An 18,187-nucleotide genomic window follows, 5' to 3' on the forward strand; every position below is an offset into this window, starting at 1 on the left:
TCTGGTCTGTATGCTAAGTTAAATGGTGTTAATCTTCTCATCAAAGGCCATGTGCTGTGAGATTTATTTCCCCGTTTTAATCACTGTATATTTTCAATAACAATCCTCCACAGAAACATTTACATATATTACATTTTCATTAGAACTAGATCCATAAATCTCCCAAGTCAGCCAAACATAGCTTATTGCAGATTTATTTGAATTTGTAAGTACGTGATGAACCGGTCTGTTGTTATATTTTAAATCTCAAGTATCTTCCTCAAAAAGCTTTCATTTAAATTATTATATTACAATTCATCAAAACATAAGAAATAGCCAAACTAAAATCCCTTTAATAACACAGCTTATCATCTCACAGGCTTCCCAGCATCAGTTTTTCAGGTGCACAGTCAGACGATGAGGTTTGTTACAGTATACAGAGCTCAAATGTCTCATCTTAAAACCCTTCTTAAAACCCGCCTCTTCTCTTTGGCTTTTAACACCATGTAGAGGGTTGATTTTATGTGTATACATGCATATTTTTATTTACTTATTTTACCTCATGTTTTGTTGTGTTTCTATTGTGTTATTTATTGTGCTCTATCTTGTTGTACAGCACTTTGAAAACCTTGTGTTTACTAAAATCGTGCTATATAAATAAAGTGGATTGGATTGAATATATTCCGATATAAAACAGTCGTCAACACATTCAGAGTCCAGGCTGTAGATTTTCAGGAAACACACACACACACACACACACACACACATTAACCATTGGTGTTGCATTACAAATTATGGTAAAGAGTGTCTTTTGTCTTTACTTATGGGTCGGGCAGTTGAGCTCTTTGGCTTTCAGAAGAAAACAGAGAGCCGGCTCACATCCATAATGAAACACACTGAATACATTGTTTGGTTTGCGTAAGTAGAGTCACTTGACATGAAGCAAAGGCTCAAAACCTGCTGTGGCATGACTGTGCATGCTGCTGAAATCCATTGTTTTCTCTGCAGACAGTTCAGGTTGCAGAAGATTTAGAGGCTCGGGTTTCTGGCTGGCATTATTTTTGGATCCTGGTGGTGTTGGGAGCACGTCTTGGACCGAGAACAGACTTTAAAGACTTGAGATAATATATTGGAGGGCTAATAATTCTCCAATTCCTTTATGGGATCCTCATGAGGGGACAATCAGCACAGGCTTGGTCACCACTTTTGCCTTTTTCATTTCCTTAATGGAGACACAGTGACCCAGCAGCGTTTATGGGGGCTTATTCAGGGGAAAATATTTATGCTCTCAACAGGACATAAATGTTATACAAGAGTCCATGCTTAAGATCTTCCAAATAAACAATACAGTAGATATAAAGGATGGATACAGTTAAGAGACAATGGTAATTCATGATTGCTTTGGTGCTATAAACATCAACCCAACTCAAGTGAAGTTGCAGAGTGAAGGCTGAAACCTGCCAAATACACAGAGGTAAAAATCTGTTGAGTAAGATCGGCATAAATCAAACAGCTAATAAATCCGGGAGACCAATATGTTTGATGCATCTATCCTGGGCGTATAGTGGACTTACTGCTATGATCATGAATTCCTGAAGGGCAACATTTCAGTCACCTGTCAGATAAATCACCTATACGACAGGAAGTTCATGTACAAAAGCAAAATACAGGAATAATTCCTCATTGTTTGGCAAAGGTTAAACAGGCAGTGCCACGGAGCGATTGTTTTCATTATTGATTAATCTGATGATCATTGTCTTGACTTATTGTTTGGGGCAGAAAATAGTGATATTCAAAAAATCAAGAGCCCCAAATCTCTAAATAATTGATTTACCATCTCATGTTTTTCCCATCTTTTTGGCTTGTGACCCCATAAAACGAAGCAGTGTCTATTTCTGTGGTGTCAGAAGTCTAAAAGTTACAAGTTCTGACCTCAAAATGTCTCATTTGAATACAAGAGGTGAAACTATTATATTGTGTCAAAAAAAAAATCACATTGGGGAAATCAGAATAGTGTAGCAGAACTTTTCTTTCTTTATATCTGTTTCATTAAACGCCCTGTGAACCCTAAATGAATGATTTTTATTATTATTATTATACCATGCATATAACTATTCACAGCCCGCATGGGACCATAAATTCATATAAGCCAGGACCAGAGTGCTGCGTTTACATTTCCAAACAACAAAGTCCAAAAATAGAGAAGCAACTCAAGCATCTTTCACAATAATCCATCTTGCCTTCAAAGTTAGCAAACTAATTCAAAATTAAACAGCCATTCCATTTTTTAATCGTCTGTACACCAGAATGTCTCAGTGTTTTTTCGAGCCATTTCATGGGAAATTTACTAATTTGTACAGTACAAAAGAAAATGGGGCCTCACTTTCCACCCAAATCACACAGCTCACACAGTCCATTTTCCTCCTAAATATTTTTCAGTTGACTGTCAGTGGACAGAGGTAGAATACCGAATGTCTTATTTCTGAGAGAGACAGCTTTTCCTACATTGAGTAAACTAATGACCCCTGAATAAGTGAGATATTTTCTACATCAGGTTATGTTCAATGCATAGCAATAACAGAACAAAGTGAACGTAGGATGTTTGATCTTCTGTGAATTTTGCATCAGAGGTGAGTTTTCCTGATATTTTTAGGAACTATTTATACAAATTTGAATCTGTATTATGTATTTTTTTATCATTTCTAACAATCCTGAATACTTAATAGCAGGCGTATTTTTAACCAGCTTTCTTCACTCTGACACTGGGTCAGGTTAAGTCTGGTGAGACAGTTCGCTCTTTAACATCATTACATCATTTCAGTTTGATCCTAGAGACTCAGTTACAACCTTACTTGTCAGAAATTAATCAAGCGAAAAATGATTTATATTCAGCTTAATGTTCTAAAGCTCATTCTTTGTGTACTTCTTACCATTTGTTCTTTCTGAAACACATTGAAATATTTATATTTTGATTGTATTGTATATTGTAATGTACATATTGTATATTGTGATTCCTAATTCTCCACTTATACCACAAACCAACCACGATAAACATTAGTACATCATCTGCGTATAATACACATAACACATTCGGTTTAATATCATTCAATTTCATTAGATGAAATTAGCTTCCTCAGAAATATTGAACCATAAACCAAACTTAATAAAATCTAAAACTCCAACTTCAGCTTTCACAAGTTTAAAGATAAGCTCCTCTAATCCAGTCAAAAGCCAAACAACATAAAAACGTGGATTTCTTCTTCTGCTTCTAATAATAGTTGATATTTAGTTGATATTTAATGCATAAGATCGATACAGGCTCATTTCTTTCTAAATCCATTCTGCTCGTCAACAAGACACTGGACCAAAAGCAGTCTGTTTTTTAGTTTATTAGTTCGATTTAACTTGTGACGTGCTGAGGTAAGAACAGAAAACAGTAAATCCACACATAAGAGGCTGGAACTACGTTGAATATTTGCTGTTTTTGAAAATATTACTTATCAGCATAGTTGGCAACATTGTAACGTCTCACTTAGTTAATAGTAATATTTATAGAATACTTTTCCAAGAGGTGTTTTACAGTGATTTATGAAATACATTAAAAAATATATCAGCAAAGCACAAACACACACCATGCAATGTAACAAAACCATAAACCAATAATAGACATCTGTTGGAGGTCAATAAACAGCTGTGCAGATCAGCGCATGAATCATCGCAGCACAACAGCGGGGGGTACGTGGGGTTAAATCCGCAGGAGATTTCAACCCGGAGCGTTTTTTCAAGTGGCAGCGGCTGAAAATGGCTCTCGTACAAAAAAGCACACCACACTGTACTTTCAGTGATGATCACAGATTTGTACAGTAAATAGACTTTCAAGGCAATTTTAGGGCAATAATCAAGCAGAGCTGAGCCAGCGAATGTTTTTTGACAGTAATGACGTACGATAACACGCTGAACAATATTGTGGAAAAATATGAAAACTGGCGGGGGTTCAATGAAAGACAATTTTAGATGAGCACTTGTTTGGATTTTTCTGGCGTAGGGCGACACCGGCACAATATTTCACCCAGTAAAACTAAAATCTAGTATTTACCCCGTGCTCGGATATGATTCAGCGTATGAGCGGGGATAACCGTTGCTCACTGCAGTTACAGATTTTGTTGAGGATATATCAAACGTGTGCCTCGCAGTGACGAGGACGTGAGCGCTGCTGTATGCTGGACAGCGCTCTCGGTGTGGAGGATGTAATGGAATATAGACTGGACAGAGGCTGGAGAGAGAAGCTCAAGGACGTGCAGCCACTGGGCTGGATGGGCCACTGACAGGGCGGTAATTGAATGCCAGCCTGCATGTGCTGAAGGTCACATCAGAGACTGGCCTGAGAGTGAGTGTGGGTGTTTGTGAGTGTGGTGGGGATATGCCTGTGTGTACCTGTACATGTCTGTGTGTGTACAGTTTAAACATAAAATACATTTTAGATGTAGAGTACATGCACAGTAGTGTTGTGGTTTTGTTGTTTAATACCTCAGCAGGTGCCCATAAAGTTGAAAACATTTATTTTCACGCACATTCCTCTTTTTAATCCTATTTATACACATCAGGTTAACTGTGGTTTTAATTTTCACTGTGATTTGTTTGGAAGAGATTGATCAGTAAAGTTTTGAGAAGGTACACAAGGTACACATCTCTCAATAATAAATCACATTGTCATACCACAGTTTAACACAGTTATCTTACACATTACACTTTTCTGTTTTGCTGACTGACATGAGTTAAAGATGCATCTGTGTATGACGCAGACAGAAATTTGAGGCCTGAGCGATATTATTATTGGTGCAAAGGGAGGGTTCATAAACACAGACGGGAGGTAGAGACATAAAATACTGAGACATAGACGGAGGGAAAAGGTTTACAAGCAACAAACAGAAGACAAAAACTAGACAAAGACTACATAAAAACAGACGAGAGAAGCGAGACTGAGCAAATAAACTAAAAATAGAACACGGAAGTGTTATAGCACACTGAAATTGGCACCTCTGGGCTTCATCCATGCTACTGTGGGGGTACTAAAGCTCAGGCGGAGGTCAGCTGGGTTTGACCTGCAAGTCACCCAGTGATCTGCTCAAGGCTGCACCCAGACCTCTGGGAAAGCCCACAATCCTAAAACACACATAGCTCTGCAGGTTTACTCATATTTCAGTCTGTTACGGGTGAATTTCTCTTGCTCTTCTTCTTCCTCTCCGTCACTTTTAATCTCTGTCAAAGTCCAAACATTCATGATTCTGATTAACGATTTTTCTGCCTGAAAGTTTCCATCAACCACCTGCTGGCTTTTCTCCACCAGACCTCTGAGGCTTCCTGTCCGCTATCTCTAACTAACTTACATTTTATTCTATAAACTAAATGGTACTTTGCCAGCACAGCACGTACAATGCTGTCTCACACAAGGTTGTATTCAGCAGAGAGGACAAAGACTTTTGTACGAGGACAATCAAAGATACATTTGGTCTCTTCATTATTTAGCCCTCTTTAATGGCAAAGTTCCCTCCTCAGACAACCAATGCTCAGTCAGGGATGCAATGGATGTGCTGACACCTGCTCGAACACACAGTAAGGGGAGAGAGAGAGAGAGAGAGAGGTGTGTGTGAAATGGGCTTGGCTTGCCAAAGGCAAAAAGGGCGAACCAACATTGCTGGGCACTGCACTGCCAGAGGTGCACATTACGGGGCATCTTTGGCAGGAGTTGTAAGTCACAGAAATTTGTCAGTCCAGCCATGATTCAGTAATTTTTTAAAGACGGGTTATAAATGCTTTAGCTGAGGTGTTTTAAATTAATTACACAAAGAGGCACGTTGCTGCTAACAGCTCTTATTAGTGATTTCTTTTTTGTGGCTTGTCTAATTACAGCTGCTTACTGACTGTGTTTATCCAGCATCAATAAATCATAGGCGACAGTGTTGAGAGAAAAAATATGAAACAACGCAGAGCTCCTGCATCGTACGCGAGCTGCTCAGAGGCTCCACATAACTTCCAATCAACGTATCCGCTTCCATATAATTCCCATTCGCTCACCTTCCCGTTTTCTACCGAAACACTTGAGCTGCAGATCAGAGCGACATGAGTGAGCTCTGTGTGGATTCAACACTCTTTAATTACTCCATTTCTGTATGTCACTACTTGTTATGTTTATTTAAATTTATATGAATAGTGTATTGTTATGTGGGTTTGTTTTTGAGTGCGTGTAAATGAATCATCAGGATCATTTGCAGCGTTTAACGTGTTTGACTGATGTACAAGTGGTAAAAATGATAATAATAATTTTACTGAAAATATATTTAGGTGTCATATTTTGATATTCAGTTTAGCAAATTTTCTGAGAAATTCAGTAAATTGCTAATTTTTGAAAATGTTAAATTATTTCCAAAGCTAACCTGTTTTATTTTACAGCAATATAATGTGTTATGTGTGTGTTTTATTCATTTTAATAGCCTAATAAGTATGAATAGTGTTAAATGTTAAGATTTACAGTTCTGTGTATATTCATAGGTTATTATAAGTGTCACTTAAACCAGGTTAACACCTTCATGGTAGCTACATTAAAGCATCATTTGTGTTTCTCAAGCTGTTTTTGTTACTTTTTCAACACTTTTGATTGAATTTGATTAAAAAATATATTGTACCTAATGGTATAAAGACTCCATCAAATGGTATTTCCCATTTGTTAATCAATAAAATTAGAATCAGACGCTGCTAAATGGGCCAGTCATTATTTCATTACCATGTAAATGTCGCTTTTACAGTTCCTCCATGCGCGACACTGAAACGTGAGTCAAGTGTCTGACGATCTTTTAACGTATATAAATACTGAATGTACTGAAGAACGCCCTACAAACTACAAGCAGTGATTTGTGATGTGAACACGTCTCTCGTGTTCCTTCAGGATTTTTTCGAAAAAGACTTGAAGAAGCAAAGCAGCTCGCAATTATTATTTTTTTTTATCATCAATTCATCTGCTCAATGAATGACTTTGTCTATAAAACTGTGAAAAACGTTAATCACTATTGGGTTGTTGGATGTAAAGGGTAGCAATTAGTCTGAGATATGACTGAAAGTTGTCTGAGATCATCTGAAAAGGCAGATTGACTGTAGGAGGTCTGATGGCTGTTGATACAAAGAGCTGCCACTGGCAGGATGAGAGGTGTTTTTCTGGGACAGAGTCCAGTCCTCCATCAGAATTTCCAGTCAGCATCTTTAAAAAAAAAAAAACCTCCATCAACCTGTAGGCCGTTATCCAGGAACGTGCGGTCCACTGTGCAGATTCAAAGACATCGTCATGAAGAAGAGTCCACTCTGCTTTCTTTAATGAAGTCCCTCGATATTATCTGCTCAGTCCAGGCCGGTCGAACTCATGTGAGATCTTTATCGCCAACTCCCAACTCTGGGTAATCACAAGGAGTCGCTCACGTCTCTTTCTGATCAAAATCCACCACACTGGATCTTGTTTCATTGACCAAGATGGATTGAGGATGGTTATCTATCATCGACTCAGCTCCCCAGACAACATCCAACCACACTGAGCGTTAAATATACCATACTATACACACACTATAGTATATATTTTATATTCAATATTGCTGTATTATATATTATGTTTTTATTTCTATATTCATATTACTTTATATCCCATATTATATTATGTTATATTTTTATATTAATACAGGCAAATATTAAGTATCATATTATAGATTATTCTGGTGTTACATTATTATACCTTGTTGACTTTGCTGCTACTAATCACAGCACTTGTATCATTTCTACTATCATTTATTTATTATGTTTTATTTTATATACTTCTATTTATTGATTTTTTTCCCCACTTTCTTTGATTATCCGTACTTATTTCTGCCCTTGTGCAGCTGCAACAGCTGCATTTCTCCTCTAGAAATCAATAAAGGCTTCATTAACTAAATGACAAAATAATCACAGCCATGATCTTATAAGCCGCCCCCTGAGTTTAAGTGATGTTTAAGTGTAAGCACGTAGTTAAGGTTTAGAAAAAGATCACGTTTATGTTTGCATGTGATGTTGAGGAGGAGACAGTATATGAGCTGCAGTCTCCAGTGTGGAGGTCACACGGTTTGTACGAACAAACCATCCATCCAACCTCCTCGCTCGCACTTTTTATGTCCGTATAACAACGTTACACTACTTCCACCTTCGCTGCTGAGGGACAACAGAGAGGTCCCACGATAAGTTGCAACACAATCTTCTGGAGGTTCAAGAGAAATCAAAGTTCCCTTTCTTGGAGGAGGTATACACTGTATGTGTATGATGTCTTTTTTGTACAAGTATTTCACCCTATATATGCCAGATTGGTGAAAGGATAAAAGTTTAATGACATAAATTTAATTTAAAAAGCTAAATTTCACACATTCATTCCATGTTAAATTCTCAGTTTGAGTCCTCGATACTGCAACTGTACAATTTAAAAAAAAAAAAGCTGAATCACAAGCTCTGTAAATTACACGATACAACCTGAATGATTCCAGTGATGCACTGACGATTGTTTTTTCTCTCCGTCATTTTCTATTTAATCATTAAGCTCATTTATCGGCTGACTGCCTGATTAATCGCAGGTCTACACATATTTATTCTCTCAGCTGCATGATAAGACAGATAGACTTTACTGTACAGATCACATAACTGGACCTGCGGTAAGTGTAACATCAACACAATATCATATTTCACTTCTATTATTACAAGCTGCATGCTTTCAGAGCGGTGATGATCTAGTGGCTGGGGGAGCTGCCCATCCAACCAGAACCACATGATCTGAAAAACTGGCTTTCCCAGAATGCTGCAGGCTTTGTTTGCAAGGAGACTCCGCTGGGACTGGACTAGCTGAGGGCGGGAGGAATGAGTGCGAGCGATAGAGGGAGGGGGCATCACCAGAAAGAGTTGGCACATGCCCAGTGCTGAGAGTCTGCCATCCACGGCTTGAGCACAGGCCCTTTCCTAAGCTCATTACTAAGCTCTACTCTTTATGATTGTGAGCGAGAAAGTACGGCAGTGAAAAATATGAATAAGAGAGACGAGGCTCTGCTGGAAAAAATGATAAACTGGTCCGACCGAATCATTTCAGAAAAGCTTGGCAGGCAAGTTAAAGCACCAGTCAAGCAAATATGTTAAACACACATACTTATAGTTAAAGAAATTGATAGGTGAGAAGAGAAACGACACAATGCTGCCACGAAATGAAGAATAATAACGAAAACAGCGGAGTGAGGATGCTCTGAGGTTAAATTGGGGTTTCAGTGAATGCAGTTTGTGATGTTTGCGCGAAGGCTTTGCACTGCTGACTACTTTTACTTTACTTGATTGTACTTTTTAGTCTGCACTTGCAGTATGTGACAGGTGTGTTTTCTGGTACGTTTCAGATGAATCATTTATTCTACGATACATCAGTTTTGACAATTTCTATGCATGAAATTACAAAACAATAGATGAATTAGTTTAAATTAGCTCCACCTCGACCAATTACAACAGCAAAATTGGTACTCACATGTCAGTGTATCAATAATAAATTAATTAATGTGTAAAATACACATCATTTCACAGTAACCTTATTTCAGGTACATTTTCTCTGTGTATTTTTAAAAGGTCCAGTGTGTGAGATTTGGACACACCGGACAAACTAAACACTTGCCCTAGATTCAGATTCAGATATTGTGTTATTTCTATTTTTATTTAAGTTACACATCTGAATACCTCTTCACTACTGGCAATGGGTACTACTGGCCTTATCACTATAGCAACGCATACAGTAATGTCAGCACAACGTACTCAGCATTGCAACTTCAGTGGTAGTTTACTGACTGACTTTTGCTGCATATGTGTGACTGATCTCTTTGTTGCTGTTTCTAAATGTGGCATCTAGTCTCCCCTCCTTTATGTTTTGCATATGAAAATATCTTAATTTGAAGATGCTCTCACAGCGGTGTACAGACCAGCGCGAGCCATCAACGTTAAAACAACTTTTGATGTAACATCTTTCGGCTGTTGTGCCTTCATCAAGCGTCCCTTCAAGCACGTTGTACCAGAGTAGAGTTGTGTGGCATGTTTTAATTGGGATGGCACAGAAAAATATTCACAAGAGTCAGCATTGTGTGTTCTTAAGCATTTAACCACCATGGGCCAGAAATTATATTAAAACAACCTCATTTTTCAAGTATTCTTTTGTTATTTTTTCACTGTAGTGAAGTGACCCAACCTACAATCCCGTGGCACTGTATCATTTAGTGCCTATTGCAAGACTAGAAACATTAAATTACTGCCAGGGGCTGCAGGAGCTCATTGAAACATTCAGAGCCAAACAGATGTGAAGTGACAAACATTGACATAAATCATATTTTAAAAGAAATTCCACCAAATCTGACAGATTTATAACAAATACAGCAAAGTAGCAATAGCATGAAACATGACTGTGGTGGATGAACAAAGACAAACACGTCCCTTTACCCATATAAATAAATCTTTTGAAACGCAGCAGATGTTATACAAATTAAAACACTGCTGTCAAAACATTTTCTCAACCATCTCATGAAAATCAGCCTCGCACAAAGTCTCAGACAGCCTCCAACATCCAGACAAAAACTGAAGACAGCCCAGTCTCTCTGAACCACAATCTGAAGCTGGACTCCAGACACAGTAGGAGGGCTTTCAGACACTGCCTCAGCAGTACTGGGAGGCTTCAGATATGCGAGTGGCAGTTTTGACACCTTCACAAAAATACTGTCTGCTTCTATATATCTCTCGTCTTTGAAGAAGCTCGCCTTCAGAAGAAACCCAGCGACAAGAACAAGTGTGCCGAGCCACAGTTCACGAGGGAGATCGAGATCCACGTGAAACCGTGAAACATCAAGGAGGAGGCTCACAAAAGAAGGGAATTACAGATGAATACCATTTGGCCAAAAGCCACTTGAACAAATGCTTAAAAACCCCATGTCCCAGCATAGGACCTGAGAGGAGAGTCAGTCTGCCATCAGTGACTCAGGCTGAAAATAGTCCTTCAAATATACCACTCCCCGACACTTGCCAATGGCATTTAATTACTTCTGCATTGCCATCAGCGTCCCTCTTGCATCACCTTGATTGGTTGCCAAGTCACCGTTGACTTTGTTGAACTAACCTCGAGTCTCTCCGACCATATGTTGCCTCCCCAATGGGCACTTGGCACAAGAAAACTTCTTTGACCGTCCATTTAATGTGACTGATTGCTCCTACCTGAGCTATTCTGTGCAAATCACTGACTGATGTGGTTAAAATAGTCCTACAGTAAGAGGTAAACATTTGATCCTTATATAACTACATTTTTTTGTACGTTTTTCTTCTACGTACAACAAAATTTTTGTTGTAGACTGCACTGCAGTTTTTGATTAACTGGATTTATTAATATTTACTTTAGAAAGTTGTAACTTATTTTCCATTATTTTAAATTAAATTCATTATTTAATTAAACAGCTAATTCACAGGTTAATACAACATGTCACTGTGAAACTCGACACTTCCAGCAATCGCCAAGAGTAAGAAGAAGACTGCCAGATTCGCAAGATTGTTGACAAAGTGCAGGCCAACTTATCAAGTCCAGGGTTTTGCAAGTTTTTTGCAAGGAGTTGCATTTGTGGGGGCGTATTTTTTCAAGATCCAAGCCTGTTTTCCTGATCCCATGAAGAAAGGTCTAACAAACCTTTGCAAGCTTTTCTGACTGACTAAGCAAACCTCCATGAATGTAGACAATGCAGCATCTTCATGTTGTGTGCATTGAAAGATGTCGTCTCTCTATGTAAAGTCTGAAGATGAGCATTGCATTCGCTTGAAACATCACTTGAGGATGTGCCAAGAAACTGCACTTTCACGGTTCCAATGCAGCACCTTGGCATGACATTGTATTGCTTTATCGCAAAAGTAGCTTCAAACTCTTTGTCCCAACTGTGCCAAAGCAGTGGATTCATTAAATGGATTAGGAGGCTGCTTTTTATTACACGGTGCTGCTGTCTGTATAACCATGGCCTGACAACCCAGAAGCTGCTGCTAACAAGCTGCTTATGCTACGCCTCCTGTGCAGACACGGAGTAACACAAATTCTTTAGCCATTCATGCATCATAGATAGACAAGGTTATCTGAGCATCATCTGGCCAATCATCATCACTTTTGTTATGATCCACTGGTCGATCTCTGTTTCAGTTGCCTTTATCAGGCAAATCTGTCACTTGAGGGGAGGATACAGTCAACAAAGATGACAGTCTGGTTTGAAAAATCCTCAGATGACTTCACCTTCCATTGTCAACACCATCCTGCCAGCCACAAATAATCCCAGCTAAACTTGACCTATTTATGCTCTCAATTCCCCTTAAAGATGAAGACACTTCATGCATCTGGGACTTGTCAGGCAGCCTCTCTATGTAGACAGCTCAGAATATGGTGATATTCACTAGTAATTATTTTCTTTTAATAACTGAATGTCTATATACATGCTTTCAATAAAAATCAGTTTACAATAATAAACTCTTGTTTGCTTTTTTGCCGTTCCAACATGCACAAAGTTACAAATGACATGAAACAGAGAAAAGGGAAGCTAATCTCCACATTTCACAGGTTGTTACCAACAAATGTTTGACATTCATTTGCTAAATTAATTTTACATTACTCCAATTAAAAATGTGCCTACAAACTACCTCTGTTTGCAGACGACACCATGTGTTTGTATGAAAAGATTGTGACCTGTCACGCCATGTCTTTCAGTCTAACAACGTCCCGCTCATCTTGTATCCTGTGTGTCAGTATATAGTTTTACTGTTTAAGCAGGGCTGTGTCATATAAAAGAAATATGATATCATAATGTTCTTAATTTTTAAGATGCTTCTAACTTTAAGTACATACAAGCTGCAGATCAGTGTCAGTTTCATTCCAATTAAACACATCCTAATAACTAACATCGAAGATATAGTATTACCTGATGGTGTTTACATTAATATGACATCTTATACAAGACTTTCTGTGCAGTAAAATGGTTATTGTGCAGCTTTTACCCAAATGTAGTTATGGTATTATTAACGATTATTTTCATTATTGATTATTCTGTCAATGATTATTTTCAAAGAATCAATTTGTTTAATAAGATGTTAATTCCAAAGTAACATCCTCAAATGTATTTTTTTGTCCACAACCCAAAAATATTCAGTTTACTGAACTATAGAAACCAGATCTATTTTATTCTATTCTATATTTTTTTCTTTATTAAAAATTATTAATTATCAAAAAAGTTGCTGATTAATTTCACATGTGTATTGGAGCTCTAGTTTGCTTTGGAACGATTTACCTTATATTGTTTTCATTTATGGTTATGGTAAATAAATTCATTTAAATATTTTATCAGTGTCTGACAATGGAAAACCACATCAAACTTTCTTTAACATAGTATTTTGAAAGTGGCAGATTAGGGTCAGGTCAGGTGTGGCCCACCATTTTGTTAGTATGATCGGATCACACTGGCTCTCAATGGACAGGCCAAGTGCTAAATCATCTAAGCCTTTGGCTTTTAACAGGAAAGCATGTGGTTTGCAGCTTACTATCACAGAGCAGGTGTATAAAGATTTCAGCTTATTTAATTACCATTACTGAAAGGAATAGTTTACCATTTGATATACAGTATGCTTATTCACTTTCTTGCTGAGAGTTAGGGGAGAAGATCGATACCACTCATGTTTCTACAGTAACTTTCGAAGGTGGGGTCGACAGCTGGTTAGCTTAGGATGAACATTTGGAATAGGGGGTAACAGCACGTTATACCTTTCTTGTGTGAGTGTAAAAACTACAATTGATTGGTTGGGAAGAGTGACTTCCTGTAGTCTCTGCTGGGTGCCTGGCAATAACAACACTCCAAGGAAGTCACTACTCCCGGCCAAGAAATAGTCCAGCACATAACACCCTGTAAAACCAGTTTTTACACTTCTGTTTTTCTATAGATTGAACAAATATATAAATGAGTGATCTTGGGTGGATTTGTCTACATACGGACAAAGCCAGGCTGGATGTTTCCCCCCTGTTTGTAGTCTTGATGCTAAGCTAAACTAACAGACTCTGCTTGTTGTAGCTTTTTATTGAACAGACAGATATGAGAGTGGTATCGATCCTCTCATCTAACTTTCAGAAAGAAACCGAATAAGCTTATTTCCCAAAATATCAAACTACTCAATCAATGTTTTAACCTAATACACTGCCACTTATTTTCTAGCGCACTTTACACATCTGTCCTCAAACAACAGCCTGTCAATGGATTATGCTGCAATTAGGGATCTTCATAATTATTGAACTCTGGTTAGTGTGCTGTCTTAACCATTAGCAAAATGAGTCCCAGTTGGTGTTAACGTGCATTTCAGAGATTCTGTGTAGCACCAGACTGGGTTCAGACACTATATCATGGGACACTGCAACCGAGCAAGTAGACTATCTCTCATTTGTAATTACAAGCAGGCTATGTTGTGATTTGTGGCTCTCTGGTGCAGCCTTTTAACCTAGTCAAAAGTAAATCACCTTCAGTGCAATGTCGATACCAGACAACACCTTTCAGTCGATATTATTAAGCCACATCTAAAGCCTTCATAAAACGGAGAATTTCTTTAAACAATCACACCCATGAGAGGTTCCTTGTTCCTAAATCAAACATGTTTCACCGCACGATTTGAAGAAGCTCTCGTATTTTGCTTGTCTCGGACCTGGCTGTCATGCCAAGACGAGCCAGACCTGTGAGCAGACCAGTTTTGACTGGGTATGTGGGGGTCATTGGGATCAGTTACCAGGCGACAGCTTGGCACATGTCTCCCTCATCTGGACACGAGTGGAAAAGCAAGGTTAAGTAAGTACATGGGTCAATACAGAGTGCTGAGGAAAATAAGAACAAAAGGGATATTGTGCAGTTTGTTGCTCCTGGAATGACTAGTTTATGATGCACTTAGATCAGCACTAGGCGAGCCCTGCAGCCTGTGTGTGCTCAGTGCCTCACACACAGCACTGTGACCGTATCCATGTGCAATATGAAATCCAGCACGTGAATCCCATGCATGCAGCAATGGGCTCTATCAATCCAAGACTGCATTTTATCTGACACGCAATGCATTATTTAGTTACTTTTCCATCTTGAGGGCTGAGACGGTCACACCCCTCTCTGGAGAACTCAAATGGGACTGCTTGCTATGATACAATGCACACATTTATCCCCCCCCTCAGCAGCAGGGGTGGTGGTGGTGATGATGATGGTGGAGTGGAATGGAGGTGGAGAGGAGGACGTTATTTCCAATTTGCTCGTGTGTTTTATCACATAATGAGCCTCATGGATATCACAATACAGGCCTAACACACACACACACACACACACATACACACACGCTCTATCTTTGTCATATTCAATCACTGTGGACAGACAGACATGTGAATGGTCCTGTCTCACACATCATGCATGTGAGCCAGACCTTCTTCTTCTTCTTTTTTTTTTTCTTTCTTTTTTTTTTACACCCAAGACCTGATACGATTCAACCGGGGCTGAACTTTCACGTGACATATGAGATATGCAGCCATTTGTTAGGATGAAATAGCCCCACAGTTCATATGACCTAACATAGCAAATAAATAAATAAATAAATAAATAAATAATCATGCGATTGCCAAAAAAAAAAAAAAAAAAAAAAAAAAGCAGCACCAAGCGCACATGGAGACAGCAGAAATCATTTGCTATGTGCGGCACGAGATATATTGCACTTCAACTCACCTTGAGCGGCCGTTCCTCTGGTGCTGAATACACTTGCTATCAGAGTGGCCACATACCAAATCATAGTACTATTGCCGACCAGCTATTACCACGCAAAGTGCCCCGTTCAACCAATCTCTCATATTCGACCTTGCACCTCACGGTCTCATTAGCAAAAGCCCCTTTTTCATATCCTATTTTCTTTCCTCGTGGCTTTTCCCTTCATCCCTTCCCTCCCCCGTCCTTCCATCCGCATCCTCTCCCGAAGAGACAGAGCACCTGCACCGCCGCGTTTGTAGTAGACGGAGCCGTTTTTACGAGCGCATAGTGAAACCAAGTGTGAGAATGCAGCCACAGGTCCGCCTCTTCTGTCATTGGATTGGCTGCTGATTGAGGCTTTGGGGCGTGTATTGGTTCTCCGTACAGCCCCGCACCCCGAATGACAGGAGAGCGGCCGTGCGCCGATTCAAGGTGAGTTGGAGCGTGCCATAGTAGTGGAACCGCAGTATCATGCGCATTGACAGAGAGACGTGTCCACAGCTTTAAATACCTCTCCTAAACCGGCCCCACGTGCACCATCACCGCCCATCATCCATTCATCCATTTTTTAAAAATCATTATTATTGTTGCACTTATCAATATTGGCACCATCCAGCTATTTGTGCAGGTTTACTGTATCAGCGATGAGAAAGAAGAAGGGGACGCTTGGTGGATGTGTGCGTCTCGTCTGTCGCTCACCCATAGCCCTCGGCTGTTGTCATGTCGCTGTCACCGACATAAAAATGCTCCTTTTTTATGTGCTACGGAGCCGTGTCTGGCTTTATGTGATGGGTGTGGCGACAGATACAATACACTTCGCCTCTGTGTGTGTGTGTGTGTGTTTTTTCGCCTTTTCCTCGACGGCCGCAAGCGCAAGGATGCAGCTCCATCACGCTGCCCACTGCGCACACATGGTTACCACTGATAAGGCAGCCTCAGATCCACTCCCTCTGTTTTCTACATGCATGACCACAGAGGAGTCATAACGCCTGTGCGCCTCTGGCTGCTCGACATCAGCCTCAGATCTCCGCTCACACCGGCTGCTTGTGTGTTAGCCGGAGATAAATGTATAAGGTGATCCATCATATGAGAGAGGATGACTATGTCTCAGGACCATATTTTGCAAATCTCCAGCAGAGTTTGTTACATTTTGTCTCGGCATTTGTGTCTGTCTGTCTGTCTGTCTGTCTCCCCCCTCCCCTCCCTTCTCTCCCTTTCTTTTTTTTTTTTTTTTTTTTTTGGAAACTGTCATATTCCTGTCTGAAACCTAAAAGATCTAAAAAGGTGACTAAGAATCAAAGATATTCTCCTTTTTTATTTTCCTGCAGACCTTTTTTAGGCCTGCGGTAAAATCCTGCTGAGTAATACTTTCATTTGAATATTTATTTTCACTGTTTTGTTTGCAACCAGCTCGGACTCAGATCTGACTGGGATTCAATGGGAAGTCCTTTCCTCTGAGAGAGGACTAGAATCACTGTTCTTTAACCTTCGCTAACAAAGACCACGCAGATAAAGAGATACGAGTTTATTGCATAATATGGATGGAGGAGAGCAAAGATGATGTGGGGATAGATGAAGGGATTAGGGAAGAAATCAGGATTGTGGATGGATGGATGAGTACATTGATGGTCCGGTGTCAGCTGGTCTGAGACCTTTCATGTACTCTGATTGGATTGAGCCCACGATGGCTGCTGTATTCAGGCAAAGGAGATGGCGAGCTTTGAGATGGGGTGTTCAAGGTGTGGTCTTTGCTCCAGAACTTATAAAACTTTGCTTGCCTCAGTCCTGTGCATGTACAGACGTGGTGACATATTGAGTTGATATGGTGTTGGGCAACCACAAGCTCCCAGATGAGCGTCAATACTCCTTGACATGAGCTCTATTGGAGAGTTGAAGACCGTTCTTCGAAAGATAGTCCCTCACTGGTTTCGATGATTTCAGATCCCTCTTAAGCTCTAACATGTGATTTGTTCACGGATTTATTCAGGTTTTCTCTTTAATTTGTCAGCTATGTATGTCAATATAACTCTAAAACAGTGGTTTTCAGCTTGGTCTGAGTCCCCAATGGGATGCCGGATCAATACATGGGGTTGGTAAGATCAGATTTTTCTGACATTTCTTCTCTTACTTTGTGAAATTCTGGATAGTTCTGCATCTTTAGACCTCTAAAAAAAAAATGCTCAAATGAATAAATTTGACTCTGGTTGAACTTCTCGCAGCTCATCAACATATCGGCGCACAAGTAAACACTGCTACTCTTTCTTAGTGTCAAGCCAAAAAGGTTGTGAACGACAACTCTAAAACAAAAACCATCTTTATACACGATAGAATAATGATCAGATTAGGAGTTAACATCCGAGCGA

At 39.4% G+C, this 18,187-nt stretch overlaps 1 protein-coding gene across 3 annotated transcripts in view; it reads right to left on the reverse strand.

Moving 5' to 3' along the window:
* igsf9ba (immunoglobulin superfamily, member 9Ba) overlaps positions 1 to 16,135 on the reverse strand; it is a 74,088-nt gene extending 57,953 nt beyond the window's left edge. For 2 of the 3 annotated variants that reach the window (XM_019266345.2, XM_019266344.2), the window contains exon 1: positions 15,807 to 16,133. In XM_019266345.2, coding sequence (XP_019121890.1) covers positions 15,807 to 15,870 — 64 coding nt within the window. In that variant the 5' untranslated portion in view covers positions 15,871 to 16,133. Of the gene's footprint in view, positions 1 to 15,806 lie in introns of all 3 variants that reach the window. The other variant, XM_019266346.2, reaches the window with a different exon arrangement.
* Between the last annotated feature and the right edge of the window lie 2,052 nt (positions 16,136 to 18,187).

Source organism: Larimichthys crocea, chromosome VII (assembly GCF_000972845.2).
Source record: "Larimichthys crocea isolate SSNF chromosome VII, L_crocea_2.0, whole genome shotgun sequence".
Classification (NCBI taxonomy): domain Eukaryota; kingdom Metazoa; phylum Chordata; class Actinopteri; family Sciaenidae; genus Larimichthys; species Larimichthys crocea.